This window comes from Colobus angolensis, unplaced genomic scaffold (genome assembly GCF_000951035.1).
Source record: "Colobus angolensis palliatus isolate OR3802 unplaced genomic scaffold, Cang.pa_1.0 Scaffold456, whole genome shotgun sequence".
NCBI classification, from domain to species: Eukaryota; Metazoa; Chordata; class Mammalia; order Primates; family Cercopithecidae; genus Colobus; species Colobus angolensis.
The window spans coordinates 982,946-1,000,125 of NW_012117999.1; the positions used below are offsets into that span (position 1 = coordinate 982,946).

Sequence of the window (17,180 nt, forward strand, 5' to 3'; positions counted from 1 at the left end):
TACAAGAGAAGGCCGGGCGCGGTGGCTCAAGCCTGTAATCCCAGCACTTTGGGAGGCCGAGACGGGTGGATCACGAGGTCAGGAGATCGAGACCATCCTGCTAACACGGTGAAACCCCGTCTCTACTAAAAAAAAAAACACAAAAAACTAGCCGGGCGAGGTGGCGGGCGCCTGTAGTCCCAGCTACTCGGGAGGCTGAGGCAGGAGAATGGCTAAACCCGGGAGGTGGAGCTTGCAGTGAGCTGAGATCCGGCCACTGCACTCCAGCCTGGGCGACAGAGCAAGACTCCGTCTCAAAAAAAAAAAAAAAGATACAAGAGAAGTAGAACAAGTCATGGAGCAAGGTATCTGAAAATGTAGAAATGAATGGGAAAACCTAATCTGAAAAGATGTAAAAGGACAGATGGAAGGAAGGAAGGAAGGAGAGAGAAGGGGGAAGGAAGGGAGAGAGGGAGAAAGGGAAAAAGGTAGGAGGGGGGGAGGTAAAGTAAGAAAAACTAAGGAAGGAAAAAGAAAGAGAATGGAAAGAAAAGGGAAAGGAAGGGAAGGGAAAAGGGACTTAGATAGTTTTCACTTGATAGGAAAGAAACTGAGGAAGTTTATAATGATGTACTCTTGTTTCTTGCTGAGGTGAGGGGCTGAGTTATCCGCAAATATGAGGAGTGTTCTAAGGGAATGATAAAGGACTCGAGCAATTGAGTAAAATCAATTGATATTGCAAATTATCCACTTGTGATTTTAAGAATGTCTTGGTGATGCAACTTTCCCATCTATTCTTGATTGTCTAGAGTATTTTCCTCCTCTAGTGCCTTTGCTGCCACACTGATTAAATCAATACTGATTGACAACCTCAGTGGGATATTTCCATGTGGCAGGAAGAATAGTACTATCAGCTGTACCCAATTCATAGTGATTTAGAAACACATTTATTTTCTTATATAATAAGAAATTCCAGTGCACACATGAAGAATATGCAATTACCAGACATATTTGCTGTCTTTAGTGTGACAAGTTTATATAATTCGAGTGTCTGGGTTTTGTGATACAGATATACAAACATACAAACTTATGCAGTAGAGTTGTCTATCCCATTGGTTACTAGACTTCTGGATTTCATGCATCAGTAAAATACAAATGGGAGGACTGACACCAGGTTGCCAATTTTACACTTGGCCAAATAAAATATTAAAACAAATAACTCATTATCACGTATTCTCATCATCATTTCAAAAGAACATTTAAACATTAAATGGGATTAGTCTTTAGAAAATAATCTAAAAGACACAATTTTAGAATAAAGCTCTTTAACTTGGATATGTTCAGTTTTATAAATATTTATGGCATTATTCTTAATTTTCTGGCTTAACTATAGACATGTGAAAACTTTGTCTTAGGGGTGCTGCTCTGTGGAGCTGTGTTTGAAATTACTATTTACACCCACAGTATCTGGTCCCCAGCTTAGACAGGAAAGCGCCACCTTCTGTTATTGTATAGACAGAATCACCAGAGTGTCTATCACAATTCTCCAAATAAGATCTATTTAGCATCAAATACTGGGGCCTTAACCACTATGCCACAGATCTTTTCTAAAATATTCTTATTTTAATTAAACAGTGACTATTATGAAGAACTAGGAAGGTAATCATTTCGTGACTTTTCAGGAAGATTACTGCTAGGAAATGAGAATAGTAGTTAAAAAACCAGTATACATTGAATTAATTACAAACAGTAGATCTAATTTTGAAGGTAGAAATTATAAAGTCCAGGGCATACAAAATATGATAGTGTGAACACACAGACATAGGCACTTCAATAATACACAGCCAAAAAAAATCCTCCCCTTTCTAAAGACACACAGACATCTATACTTTTATCTATTTCTGTTTACATACATACATATATATATATACATGTAACTCATTTTTCTTTGAACTGATTCAAGAATGAGTTGCAGACATTGTTGCATTCACCCCTAAATATTTTAGCATGCATTTTCAGAGAACAAGAATATTTTCTATTTTCATGGAATAGGCACACTAGTCTTAACAAAATTGGGAAAATTAGCACTATTATAATACTAATAACTAGTAAATAGTCCATATTCAAATGTATTCAGCTTTCCCAATAGTATTATTTATCTGTTTTTTTTTATTTGATATTCCATCCAGAATTGTGTTTAGTTGTCATAGTTCCTTGACCTCATGGAATTCTTTAGCCTTTCTTTGTCTTTCATGACATTGACATTTTTAAAGAGTTCGGTCCAGTTATTTCATAGTATGTCCTCAATTTGGTTTTCCTTCTGGTTAGATTATGATTAGAAGTAATGTGGCCCTTTCAGTATATTTTATCAGGAGGCACATAGTATCAGTTGATCTCATAATTGATGATATCTTTGAAGGTATTGTCTGCTGTGTTTCTCCAAAGTATATTTTCTTCTTTTTAAATTTTTTATTTAATAGAGAAGAGATACTTTAAGATGATGTAAATATCCTATTCCTCATCAAACTTTCACCCATGTTTTAATACTCATTGATGATTCTTGTATGAATCAATTGTCATTAGGATGATTGCCAAATAGTGATTTTCTAACTCCATTATTTCTTCTACAATTGTTAGTTAGCATTCAACTGCAAGAAACAGATTTGTATTTTTCCTTATTTATTTACATCAGTATGTATTTGTTGATTCTTATTTTATTCAATGAATAATCTTTTACTATCATTTATTTTGATGCTCAACTTGCCCTAGATTTGGTCAATGGGAAGCCTCTTCTACTTGGTTCCTGCGTCTTACTGACATGACCTCATCATTCTTTGAAGAATAGTTACTTTTTAGCACAGAAAATATCATGCCAAATATGTCAAAATGAATGTGGAGATTTATATGATTATGTTTTACCGTTCTTCTCTTTGTATTTGGAAAGGTAACAGTGAGTAATGGCGTGGATGGGTAATATAAAAATTCTGCAGAGTTTATCCTATAATTCTTACCTACCTTTGTTGGAAATGGGAATTTTTTTCAGCTACTAATATATCAGAATTAATTGAGGTGTTGTTTTAGGATTGTGATGTTATGAAGAGGCAAAGTCATTCCATTGTACAAGGATGGGAAAAGCACTTTTAATTACTGTCCCTTTTCCGGTTGAGGCTATATTCCCTCTTCTGGCTTCACCTGATGACAAAGGAAGGCTTCTCATTCCTCAGAAATTTGGATAGATTTATTTAGACTGTTAATTTTACTATCTGGACCACCTGAGTAACCTTTCCATGATATCTATGAATTCTGCACTGGACTTCATTGTGGTTCCCCCAGTTACTATTTTTCTTTATCTGCAAAAGTTAACAAGATTAAGACCCCAAGCTGAATCAAGGCACATCTTTGCTTCCTGCTGACTTTCATGAGCTATTGAATCACCTTGTATCAGTCAGGCAGGAGACAGATGGCATGCTGAAATGAGGCATATAGAAGAATTTCATGAAGGGGACATTTACAAAGTTGTCAGCAATGTTAGGAGAAAGCTACAAGGAATTCAAAAGCACTCTCAATGCAGCAGCAGAACTGAAGGAGCAAGGGGAGGGGTGATTACCAGACCCCAGAGAAAGCAGCTTCAGTTGTATGAGGGTCAGTCTGATTGGAGTATGACTTTTGGGGGAGGAATGAGTCCAGTGCCAACCCAGGGCAACCCAGCAAAGAAGGAATTGGAGAAGAAAGATTCCTATGTCAATCTTCTCTCTCTGGTGCTTTCCCACTGGTGCTTCTCATTGGCCAAAACAATTGGGAGCTCAAAGGTAGGAGAGCCCATTGATACAGTGTGTAGAAGTCACCCTTCTGGGACACACGGAATGATACAGAAGCATAGAGAGTGGATCTGGAGGAGCAAACACAGTATCCTACACACATGGCAACTCTAAATTTTTAAATGATGATTTAAGGATTTATTTCCATAGCTCAAGTGGTCATCCACCGTCACTCTGGCTCCCATACTTCTCTTCCTCCTGGAATCACTAGCTATCCTCTGACACCAGTTCTTCCTCCTAACAGAGAACACACCTGCTGCTTGTAATTCTGGGAGGTCATTACCCCCTACCCCCAGTGACATATCTACCCTAGGTTTTCTTGTCAACCTGGGTATGCCTCTGTGTGTGTGTGTGTGTGTGCTCCCCTTCTCCCCCAATTTGTAATGTAAAAAGTCTCCATATCATTATAATATTCTGTTAACAAAAAGTGACTGGGCAAACAATAAAATAAAAAATGTAATCTTTATTAGTTTTGCACATTTTAAATGTTGGTTAGCATTATTTAGCATAATAGTAGCATTTTCCAGCATGCAGTTCACGAATACAATTTATCTAAGTAGTTTTAAGAAAAAAAGGAGCCTATGGTTTGCTTCTGTAAGAAACACAAAATGTCCTGATGTAATTGACTATATAAGTTGACTACTCTGTTTTAGTGGAAAAAAAAATTATGAAGCCCACATTATATTTAGAACAATCTAGAGTAGCATTGCTCCAAAGAAATGAAAACATAAACCAAAGTCAGAAAAAAAGAACAAAAATAAAATAAGCACTACCTTCAATTCAGTTAGTACAGGTACTACCAGAAGTACAAATAAAATTTTAAACCCTTTTGCAATTGCAAAGCATAATTTGGATATGAGTCGTGAACCTATTTTGCTCCTTAAAATTGTGAAATAATCTAAAATTAGCAAATGCAATTAAAAAAGCAGAAATCTACAACTCCCCAGTCTTGTTTTCATGTCTTATTTAGCAAATTTCTTTCATGAAAAAGTACTATGGACAGAAAGTAAGAAAAGTGATTGTGATATCAACCTGAAGATAATTTCCTCTTCATATTTATGTACATAATGCTGAAAAATAAAATGACTTTTTACAGTATTTATATTTGCTTGTAAAATTCTAAACACATTTTTAACAGGTTAAGCAGTGTGTTTTTTTAAACGTGTCTGTACAGTCTGGCTATATACCATATGTTATCCACTTAAAATGTAAAAATAACCAAAAAGCTGTTAAAGTGCTGCAAACTATTGCTTAATGACTTAAATAAATGAGATCTGTTGAACAATTTCCTTGACTTTACCACTGACATATGGTTTCTCATAAATAAGATTCTGAGCAGGGAGAGAAACCAGATACAGCAGCACGGTAATATAAACATGCATTGATAGCATCCAAACTATCTATAAATGGTACAGAATACATTTTATTACCTGTGTAAAGCTTGCATTCTACATTTCTTGTGGTACATATTTGATGCAATAAATACTGTGCTTAGGTCATTATTTTTTTGCTCAAACGTGCACCACAGGGCAAAATGACTATTTACATAATAAATAGCATTTCATTAACATATACAGTGTCAACCTTGCTGAGAGCCAAAGATGGCTAAACAAAGTGCAGGATAAAGCAGAAATTTATAAAGAGTTATTTTGGTCAATTCAGTCTTCTGGTGGTGGAGAGGGTGAGGGGCAATATTCACTATTCAGGTTTTTTTTTTTTTTTTTTAATACAACAAAAAGAAACATAACATTTATGACTCCAGACATTTGAATGAAGTTTGCACCTGCTAAGATTTACTGGCCTACCTGCAAACTATCTACTTGGTCTAGGGGCTGGATTTCACAAAACAAGATCAACAAAGCACCTCCACTTATCACCCAATTACCCTCCCAGAAATATGGTGAAATTTAAGAACTTGTGTTTCTTGTGACTTTTTCTCATGCATGATCTTTAAGTGCAGCATGCCCTCATGCAAACCATGACTTTGTGTAGCTGGGAGGGCCATGTGGTTGCCATACCCCCAGGTGGCATACCTGTTATAGAGGTCCTTAGCCTATTTCTCAAAAGAAACTTCGTTTACAAAAATAGTCACATATAATAAACACATGGATTAACAAAAAGATGAATCCACTAACAGATTCCGTAAAAATGTGACAAATGTGGCAGTTGAAATGCAAACAGTGGATACAATTACTATACTAAAGTGTTTCATGTTAAACAACCCCAAAATTATAGGTTTGCACCCCTTGAAACTGGTCCCTACAGTCTGACTAGCCATTGTGTATCTTATCTTCAGCAGTGTCAGCTGGTAGTGAGAACAGTAACCTCCTGTCAAGGTCGTCTCCCCTTTACACAGAGTCACAGTTTACTGACAAGGGGTCACTGTCTTATTGTAGGCACTGACCTTAAGGAGATTTGTGTAAAAACAGTCAGTTTGGCATTGACCTCCTAAAGGAGTCCTGTTGATAAAAATACATCACCTTCACAGGCTGTAAACAATTTGTCACCTAATTATTTTTATTTGTTTTCATTTATTTCCCTTTGGCTTTTTCATCTTTGCCTTCTTGCTCATGTTTTTCCACAATTGGCTTTGTCACCCGGTCATAGGAAGGTGGACAAGCTGCAGTGGACATGGTCAGATCAGTTTTTTCTGTAATAGAGTTTTCATTTATTCTGTCAATTATCATGTCTTCTTTTATAAGATTAGCCCCACCTTTGATTTTGTTTTTATTGTATGTAAAGGAAGCTTGTTTTACAGTTCGCTTTAAGAGGTGGCGTCTGTAAGCACGCTGAATAATAACAGCAGATACTTCCTCTTGTTTTCGTTTTAAAGTAGTAGTGATTGGCTGATAGGAGACCTTGGAAGGATTGGAAGCCATGAATCGCTCTTCCATCTGTATTCGTAGAGCATCCATCTCTCCACTCTCTCCTAGAACCCGCTTTGTAAAAGCAAATAAGATATCAAGACAGTGGATCCGGTCACCACTCACCATGGGCAAATCCATGGCAATGAGCTGGAGTTTGTTTGGTTGTGGCAGATTGAGAGGCGGTTCAAGCGCAGCTGCAAACTGAGATAATTTTTCAAATTCCATGAACTGAGTTGCATCGGGATCAAACTTCTCCCAAACCTCATAGAACATCTCAAAGTCATCCTCACTCAGAGGCTCGGCACTTTCTTCAGTAGCAACACTGAAGTTCTCCAGGATGACCGCGATGTACATGTTCACCACAACCAGGAAAGATATGATGATGTAACTGACAAAAAAGAAAATTCCAACAGATGGGTTCCCACAATCTCCCTTAACTGAGCTTCCAGGGTTAACTTTATTAGGGTCACAGTCGGGTGGCTTACTGTTGAGAATGGGTGCTAGCAATCCATCCCAGCCAGCAGAGGTTGTAATTTGAAACAGGCAGATCATGCTGTTGCCAAAGGTCTCAAAGTTGAACATGTCATCGATCCCAACTTCCCTCTTAACATAGGCAAAGTTGGACATCCCAAAGATGGCGTAGATGAACATGACCAGGAAGAGCAGGAGGCCGATGTTAAACAATGCAGGGAGGGACATCATCAAAGCAAAGAGCAGTGTGCGGATCCCCTTTGCTCCTTTAATCAGACGTAGGATTCGGCCAATCCTGGCAAGACGGATCACTCGGAACAGGGTAGGGGACACGAAATACTTTTCTATCAGCTCGGCGAGAAACATACCTAGAATAAACAATGAGAATACCAACCAGTGAAGAAATCATGCGTTAAAAAGAAACGTATGGGGTGTGATGGCTCACGCCTGTAATCCCAGCACTTTGGGAGGCTGAGGCGGCCAGATCACCTGAGGTCAGGAGTTTGAGACCGGCCTGGCCAACATGGCAAAAACTCATCTCTACTAAAAACACAAAAAAATTAGCGGGGCGTGGTGCTGGGCACCTGTAATCCCAGCTACTTGGGAAACTGAGGTGGGAGAATTGCTTGGACCTGGAAGGCAGAGGTTGCAGTGAGCTGAGATCACGCCACTGCACTCCAGCCTAGGTGACAGAGGGAGACTCCACCTCAAAAAAATAAAAATAAAATAAAATAAATGTATGTTTCTTCTAAAGCTCCAAGGTAAAGTTCAGAGTCCTGAACTCAGTTATATTATCTTAAATATGGCAGCTATATAATATATATAATTGCGTATAATATATATTATAAATAAATCTTAATTTTGAAATTCAGCATAATTTCAACTATAAAGATTACAGTACTTCTTTTATCTTTAAGAGATGTTTATAAACTACTTTTAGTTTACGTAAAGTCCCAAGTCAGAATTTAGAAAGAAAATAAGTTAAAAATGCACATTTGACTGAATAGTAGTGGCCCAACAGTATAGGTACAAGTTTATATGTGTACAGTGATTTTTTCTGAAATTGCCATATTCTAAATTCTCCATTTACTCCTTTTCCATCTGAAAGTATCGGTAGCTTTTGATGCTACTTTCACCTTCCCATGATCTTGGTACTTACTTAAGTTCCACTCTAATATTTTTATATACTTATTTATGTATGTTCTGATGCATTTCTAAAAGGATCCCAGGTTGATGCTCCTTTTAGTCTCCTGTACTTAATGTTGTATTTCAATTCTTTTTGGTCTCCTGTACCTAACACTGTAATCTCAGTCTTCTTATTTTAACCTTCTCTCTCCATTTGCTTTTTAAATAAAAACTGTATTTGTAAAGTTAAAAAGAAGAGCTCAAGAAACTAAATGCCTTCAGGTTTAAATGCCTCATTCTGAAAAGACGAAGTGTTAAGAGTGTGTGTGTGTGTGTGTGGTGTGTAAGAGAGAGAGAAGGAGATGTGTAGGAATACACCTTTATACCTTAGCCACACTAGTTATAACCAAGGATTATAATTAGTGGGAATCAAAGGCTATATACAATGAGTTGGATATAAGGCCAGTTTCTTCAGAGAAAGGAGTAGCATGAAAATCTGTCCAACAGAGGTGCCTTGTTTTGAATAGCAAAATATTGACCCAGTCATATCATCCTATTTAGGGAAGAATGAATAGTTTAGGCCCACAGACAGATGCTTTTCACTTTACTAGAGCTTTAGTTGTGTCTAATGAAATGAGCTATTGCTCATGAGGCTAGTCATATGTTCCAGGCTTTGAAGTATAGTACTGATGATGTCCCATGCCATCTTATTTCCCTTGTGCATCATTATTATAAACCCATTTTTAAGGTAGTCTAGAAAATCTCTACATGACACTCGTAAAGAACCTACTATATGCATTTGCTAATAATGTTTCTTCCTTGTCTTTATTCTCCTTTTACACAATACTTTTCCTTATCTTGAAACCACTTTCCACTAATATCTATATGCTGGTGACCCCATGTCTATTCTCTAAAGCAATTTTCCTGAGTACCAGACTACATTTCTAGTCTTGTTAATGGAACCATCTAGATGCTGTACTGGTTCTTCAATCTCAACATGTCAAAAACATTTTTATCTTACTTAATAGCACAGGTCTAGTTCAAATGACTACATTTACATTAAGTATATTATTCTAAATGGATAGAATAAGAAACAATACTGACTACAGTAGGAGACACTCTGTTAAAAAACCAAACACATCTGGATAAAATGTATCAAAATATTTACAGTAATTATCTCTGATTGCTGGGATGATCTCGAATCTAATCTTGATTGTTTCAACTTTCACTTCTATTTAACTGAATTTAAGAACTTTAAATATTTCTTACCTACAATGGAGAGAATGACAACCACAAAATCAAAAATATTCCAGCCAATGGTAAAATAATAATGGCGTAGAGAGATGAGCTTCAGTACACACTCTCCAGTAAACAGCACAATGAACACCAGATTGATTCGTGACAAAATGGTAGTCACATATTCACTCTGGTCATCTGTTTCCACCATCATTGTGACCATGTTAAGACAGATGAGAATCATGATGCTTATGTCAAAAACTTGTCTGGTTACGAAGTCAAAGACCATTCCTTGAAATTTGTTCTGTAGAGAAATAGAAATGCTTTTAGCAATAAAGGAGTTTTCTCATGTGCATTAGCATCAAATACTTTCTGCATTAATTGACTTTCTAGTTTCTTGCAAAGTAGTCATTGACCCTGATTTTTGTAAGAATGATTTATAGCATATTAATTGGTAAAATTTGGTTAAATTGCCATTTACTAATGTGCATTTCTCAGAATAACAATTCCTTGTCCAAAGAGGGTTTTTGATTCAAAAAAAAAAAACACAACACTCAATACTGTATATTTCTTCCAGAGGTATGCAATGCATCTCAACATTTTAAGATTATGAGAAGGTAAGAAACCCGTTTAATTTTTTTTCAAGACTTTCCAGTGATCAGCTGGACCATACATCCATTTTAAAATATGGTACTATTAATATTTCACTTGTTGTATTCTCAAATAATTGTTAAGAAGAATTTGGAATTTCCAGGACACATCTATAACATTATGCATTTAAATACCATCTCAATATTCATATTCTTCTACCAAATAGCCTTGGCTAACATTGTCAGACACAGAATGCTGAACCTGCACAAGGATAATGGGACCAGAATGACATTTCTTATATGTTTATGTCAAAAAAATTCATGTTCTTTGTCATTGATCTGTGATTCTGCTTCCCAGTTCTGCCACTGCTAGTCACTGAACGTCATCTGCAGGCTTATTTCTTTGGGCCACTGAGGAATTCTGAGGGCATTTTCTCACATATTTTTCCTACAAATTGTTGGTTCTTTTCTACTTTCAGTGCTAATTTTAACAGAGAAAGTACATATTTCTCATCATTCTCAGGAAGGCAATATTCAGTCATCACAATATGAATATTTGCTAGTATTTTTTCCTTGATGCACCCTAGGAGTTACTGAAACCTCTCAGGTCATCGTCATAAACATCTTTAGAGTGTGGGATAATAGCTCTCCATTTTAATAGCAGTTTGTTTGTTTCATCATGGAAGCATGAGTATTGTTATTTATCATCATAAACTGTAATTACTGACCCTGACTTCTGCAGACATTAGTAATATCTAACTCTGTAGCCATATACATGAATAGTAGATACTGGAATTCTTTCCTCCTTTAAAACACTTAGTATCTCTAGTGAAAAATAAAATAGAAGTAAGGTGCTATTTCCCTCAACACTTCGTCCATTTCTTAAAATATTAGAAAACTGCATTTCTTATAGCCCCATCCAAAGGTTTACTTCTTTCCCTGATATTACTTGGCAACCATTCTTGAGTTGTGTGATTAACTTTCTCTTGTGCATATTACATTGTCTATGTGTCCATTGGCCAATTAATATGGATTCTAATGGTATGCTTCTAAATCTAATGGTATGCTTCTAAACCTAAAGTCAAGGGTGCATCTTCTATTTTTTCTTGTTCTTTTTGGTGTTTAATTTTTTTTGTTGTTGTTACCATTACCATAAAAGATACAAACTAATGATGCTCTAAAAGTGAAAGAAATTTTTTCTACTGGAAATGTTAGCTACTTTCTTTTTTGTGAGACAACTATGCAAGTTTTTGTTTTTATATTTTTCCCCCATATCATTTGGTATTTCTTACTCCTGGTCGAGGAATAGGCTTTTGCGGTTTTTTCGATCCTAATTTTTTCATTGCATTATAGTATTTCTTCTGTTCTTCTGTCATAAAGATGTCTTGACCTCCAAAGTATAGAAAAGAAAAATCAAACTGGTTAAAACTATGTCCTTTTGCACATATTTTTTCAATGTTAAAATAGAAAATGGATGGCTAAAAAAAAAATGCAACATTCAACTGATTAGCATAATTATATCTGTGATTTAAAATGTGAAAAATTGAAAGTTCTCTTTAGGTATGATAATAATATTTAATTCCCTAAATAATTCAAAGCATAAAAATAAACACTAGAAGAAGCTTACATCCAGTTTCCTAATTTCAAAGAATTAGTTGGAAAATATATTTTCAAGGGGGAGTGGGTAGTTGTACGGATAAAATAACAAGTTGTTTTCGGGAAAGGGGCATATTAGGTTGCTTTCTAGTTTTATTCTAATTATTATTATATTTAAGACAGAAAATGTTTCTTGATAATGAATAAGGGAGAAAAACTTTATGAACCTATGCACAAGAGTGTGGAACACAGTTATTCTTAGCTTCCTATAGCTGGAAATATATGGATAGTGAATGACAGAGGGAGAGGAAGGAAAAATCAGTTATAATATATACTCCCATTTGGTTTCTAAATTCAAGTATGCATTTGGCAGAGAAAACACTTCAAGGAATAATTTTCTATCTCAGTGGGAGAGAAAATATTAGAAATACTTATCTTCTTTTTCTGCTGGTTGAAATTATCTATGATGACACCAATAAACAGGTTCAAGGTGAAGAAGGACCCAAAGATGATGAAAATAACAAAGTAAAGATACATGTACAGACTTTCTTCATACTTAGGCTGGAGTTCCACCTACCAAAGGAGATTATTTAGTAAAATATTACCATACATTTTAGTGCTGGAAATGTCATTGGTGCTTTTTCATAACAACAGAAAAAAATTATTCTTACTAATATGTCAGCATTTTTTTTTCTGAATCAACTACCTCTAAAAACATCCCTGAAAGTAGCCTTTAGGGATGTTTTCGTGTGAAAAATGTGGCTACTATGACATTCTAAAATCTATTTTTATAACTATAAATACAAATACTATTCTTCCATTTGAACACTAATGTGCTAAATTTACAAACTTTTAAGGTACTGAATTTTAGTAATTTTAAAATTATTAATAAAAAATTTTAAAACTGTAAATATCCATAGGCTAGGTTTAGAAACAATCATTCATGTATGCATGAAATAATGTAGCAAATAAGAAATGAGTTGTTCATTCAGACATTTGGCACTATACCCTAATGTGACAGTCACTGAATTTTTCAGATTAAGTAGACATAAATGGACAGTTCATTTTATAAATCCTCAGTTGATTATTTAATTCCTAGATTGTGCTTATAACAAATGGGCTATTACTTATAATTTAGCAATGGACTGAAAAAGTCACTACAATTTTTTAACAGATTCCTATCCTTCTAAAGGCAACAAAGTTAAAAGCCAACTAAACACACAAAACAAAATATAAGTGACAAAGTGAAATAAAACAACTCTGGAGGTTATCAAAATGATATTCAATGTAAAACTAAAGCTATTTGAAATGCACTTCAAGAAAGATAACACCAAACTATCAGGTTGAAGACTGCAGGGACAAAGGTTATTCCTTTATGATGATAAACTAAACAGATGGGACTTCAGAATAGAAAGATGAAGGTTTATAGAAAATATTACGTCTTGCAAAGTTTTGAAGAGCAAAGTTGGAATGAGCGTGAATTTCAGTTTAGGTCATGGAGCCTTAAAGAGGCTGAAATCAAATAAAATAGGTTTATACTTTGGTGATATACACTCAAAGGAATCTGTTGGCCACAGAAATGATTGCAACATCAGTCAATTTATGGAGGCTAAAAATCATATAAAAGCATTCTTTTATTTGGTTTAAAATAGGATTATTTGAACGAAATCAACACAGTAATCTAGGACTGACAGAACAATATCCATAAGTTTTCATGCTGTCTAATATGGAGGGTGACTATACATTTCAACTAACGATAGAAATCATATATTTCTTCAAATTTGGCCCTGCACACTAAAATTACTACTAATTATATAATGTGTAGATAAATAGGAAACAAAATAGAAAATATTTAAAAGAAAAATATTTGTTAGTTACTCAATATACGAATTTCTTACTTTGGTTTTCAAAATAATGCATGTGTTGAATTATCTTAGTAAGAGCTTTCTGATAAACATTGCTGTGCTTGAATACTTACCTGTCACACTTTTTCCGAAATATTTTAAATCAAGATAGAATCATTTCGTTTGTTTATATTTTATCCGATTAATTTTACCACCTGGTCAATATTATAAAAAGACTTAGAATACAAGGAATACTTACATTTCTGGAATCAACTGCTGCATACATTATATCCATCCATCCTTTAAATGTGGCCTATTAAGAAGGACATGCATGTTTTACTTTGGAGTAAAAAATAATTTAGACCCGATGTTTAATAAATATTCTTACTGATATAATTTTCAAAAGGGAATATTTTTGAAAGATATTTCAAAACAAATTTTACATAGATTTTGGACCAAGACAGTATCTTAGTAAGGCTTTTCATTTCTAGAACACATATTGAACAAAATGACCATTTGATATATCCTCCCGCTTGATAACCAACTCACAAGTACTTTTCAATTCTTTAGAGTTCATGGTATCATAATATTTAAAGCAGTATTAAAATTTGCTGGAGCACTTTTAGAAGGTCTTACAAATGCGAACACATGTGTCAATAGCTCTATCAGGCTAATAATTACAACTTAGATCTAAGGATCATCTGCTAAAATTTACCTGCAGGGTGATCAAAGTGATTGAAAATTTAAGATTTCTCTTTATTGTAACAATGTAAGGACAGTACCAGGATACATAAAGGCAGGGTTGCAACTATCCGTTTAAGAATTTTTGAGCAAAACATTTAGAAATAATCTCATATTCTATTTTCTTTCTGAAATTCTTGAAGATAATAACTTAATATGAGTAAGAAATGTGAACAATAGTACAGCAGACACTTGGCACTCACAGGATGAAGGATACTCAGGCTAATAACTTAGAGTAGTTTGTTACTTGTCCTAGGGCATGAATTTTGAGTCCTGTGGGCCTAGAAGGATTATTCCTTAGCTAGTGAGGGAGGCTAGCAAAGCCTTTAGCATCTGTATCACAATATATCTTTGTTTTGATAACACTAACCCTTGTGAAGTGGTGGATATCATGAGACAAAAGCTAAGCAAGGGTGTGGGTGACAGCAGTGAAAAGAAAGTAATGATTCTTAGCTAGAAAGTACAAGGCTTTTGTACATGAAAGAGAGATGTGTTAAATATGTCAGTGGCTTAGGTCAATGATAGAACGAGTTCATTACACACTTGGTATAGAAACAGAAAAAAGTGATTCAAGGGGCCATTTCAATGACTTACTAATCAATAGAGAGGTGACTCTATAAAAGCCAAATGTGAAGCAGTATTTTAGAGGATTTTTTTTTTGATAGCAGAATTTATTTAATAGCTTTGTACAGGATCATCACTGTATTTTCAAAATTGTTTACATTTTAAAGGATTGCTTAAAATTTTTAATATTTCTTTCCTCAGATTTATGGAGGAAGTGGTTGCTTTAGTGATATTTACAGGTGTGGTCATTAGTTAAGGGTTAGAATAAATGCCCAAATAAATGTCATCATGTGTTGACAATTTTTAAAGAAAACATTCTTGCCAGATTTTTTTAACTTTTATTTTTATTTGTCTTTAGAGACAGGGTCTCACTATGTTGCCCCCACTAGTCTAGATCTCCTGGCCTCAAGCAATCCTCCAGTTGCTTTGGCCTCCCAAAGAGCTGGGATTACAGGCATGAGCCAACATGCCCCACCCGTTCTTGCCGGATTTTAAAAATCTCTACTTTAATTGCATGAATATTCCGAGTAGCTCAAAAATGTTAAGAAGATAAATAAGAATTTCCAACAAAAAGGTGGGAAGAATTTGTAAAGTAATCATAGTAGACACCTCTGGAAGAGCTGTAAAAGGATTTTGACTAGTGTTGGTTTGTTTGCTTAGTTAGTCTTCTGGCTGAACAGTTGAAATCATAACCTTGGTGAGCAAAAATTGATTTCTGCCCTAAAGACACTGTAGAACTGCAAGGGAAGAAAGAAATTGTACAGTCTTTTTTTTTTTAAGCTGAATTTTCAAATAATCTGAACTCGTATTTTATTCCCTGCTTTGTTGTGGTGCTGCTGCAGCTAGAAGCAGAATCAAATGAAAATTTTTAAAGGGCTACCTTTTAAAATATAAATTATAAGCTATTTTTTTTGGATACCCAGTCTTAGAGACCCAATAGTGAAAACATTAATATTTAGGATAAAATAGACTTAAATAATGGTACTGAAAGGTCATTTGAGATAAGATAACAGCTGCTTGTGCTTCATTTTTGTTTCTAGTTGCTTTCAGGTATTATTTCCACTTCACTATGGGGATCTAATTCTCTCTCTCTCTCTCTCTCTCTCTCTCTCTTTTTTGTTTTAGATGGAGTTTCGCTCTTTGTTGCCCAGGTTGGAGTGCAGTGGCACAATCTCGGCTCACTGCAATCTCTGCCTCCTGGGTTCAAGTGCTTCTCCTGTCTCAGCCTCCTGAGTAGCTGGGATTACAGGTGCCCACCACCACATCTGGATCTAATTCTAAAACCTGAATGTCATTCCGCAAACGTTGATTGAAATAATGGACCTTAGCAGCAGTTAATCCCTATGAATTAATTACAATCCAATTAGGTGTATTAAGTGTATGTGTTTTGGAAGATGATCTATCTGTTAAGTGTATTCTGTTTTGGTAGCTGATCAGTGAAACAAGCCTTCTAATCACAATAAAAACGGCAAAGTTACTGACTTATTTATTAACTTGTTTATATAGAAAGAAAGAGCAATATAGAAACAAAGAAAATACAAGAAAAAGACAAAGAGGTCTTTGTTTGGCCTGGTCACTACTGACTATATCTGCAGTCCTTACATGTAATAATGTTTTCACCCATCTGGGCTCATAAACTTGTACTAACAAACTGAAATTTTTTAAATAGAAAGAAATATATACTTTTTCTTAGGTACTAAATAATAGATGTGTATAATTATTTTATTATTCCAAACAATAAAAATATTCAGAGAAAATAGTGTTCACTTACAACTTGAAGCAAAGAGAGATACCCAAATCCTACATTATCAAAGTTTACTTTCACATTTTTCCATCGAGCAGTCTCATTTCTTTCTATTAGTTTTAGGCAATCAGTATGATTATTCACGTCTTCGATGTCAAACCTGTCACCAGTTGTGGTGTTAATACAGTGGTAGAATTTGCCAGCAAACAAATTTACGCCCATGATGCTGAAAATTAGCCAGAATATAAGACAAACCAGAAGCACATTCATGATGGATGGAATTGCTCCTAAAAGGGCATTCACAACCACCTAATACACAAATGGAAAAAAAGAAAAGTCAGAATGCTTATCTGTTAATAAAGAAAAAAAAAATTCCCCTAGTAATCTCTGGCCTTTCCTTTTTTTTTTTTTTTTCTATCAAGGCTATTTATTCTAGTATATTTAAAAGCAAGGTTTAAAAAAATCTTAAAATACATTTTCTTTTCTTAAGCAATACACTTAGGAAAACAACTATAGGCAATATAACCAAGAAATGAAACAAAAACGTTTTTTAAAGAAAGGGAGGGAGAAGCATTAAAAGGTTAAAGGAAAAGCAAAATCGGAGG

General features: G+C 34.9%; 1 protein-coding gene across 1 annotated transcript in view; it reads right to left on the reverse strand.

Annotated features, from left to right (window-relative positions):
- Positions 1-4,240: 4,240 nt before the first annotated feature.
- Positions 4,241-17,180, reverse strand: part of SCN1A (sodium channel, voltage gated, type I alpha subunit) — a 162,648-nt gene continuing 149,708 nt past the window's right edge. Inside the window, exons 23-28 of the mRNA XM_011958029.1 lie at positions 16,603-16,884; positions 13,786-13,839; positions 12,118-12,255; positions 11,379-11,483; positions 9,530-9,800; positions 4,241-7,503 (exon numbers count right to left, since the gene is read on the reverse strand). Of these exons, the coding sequence (XP_011813419.1) occupies positions 6,329-7,503; positions 9,530-9,800; positions 11,379-11,483; positions 12,118-12,255; positions 13,786-13,839; positions 16,603-16,884 (2,025 nt within the window). The 3' untranslated portion in view covers positions 4,241-6,328. The remainder of the gene's footprint in view (positions 7,504-9,529; positions 9,801-11,378; positions 11,484-12,117; positions 12,256-13,785; positions 13,840-16,602; positions 16,885-17,180) is intronic.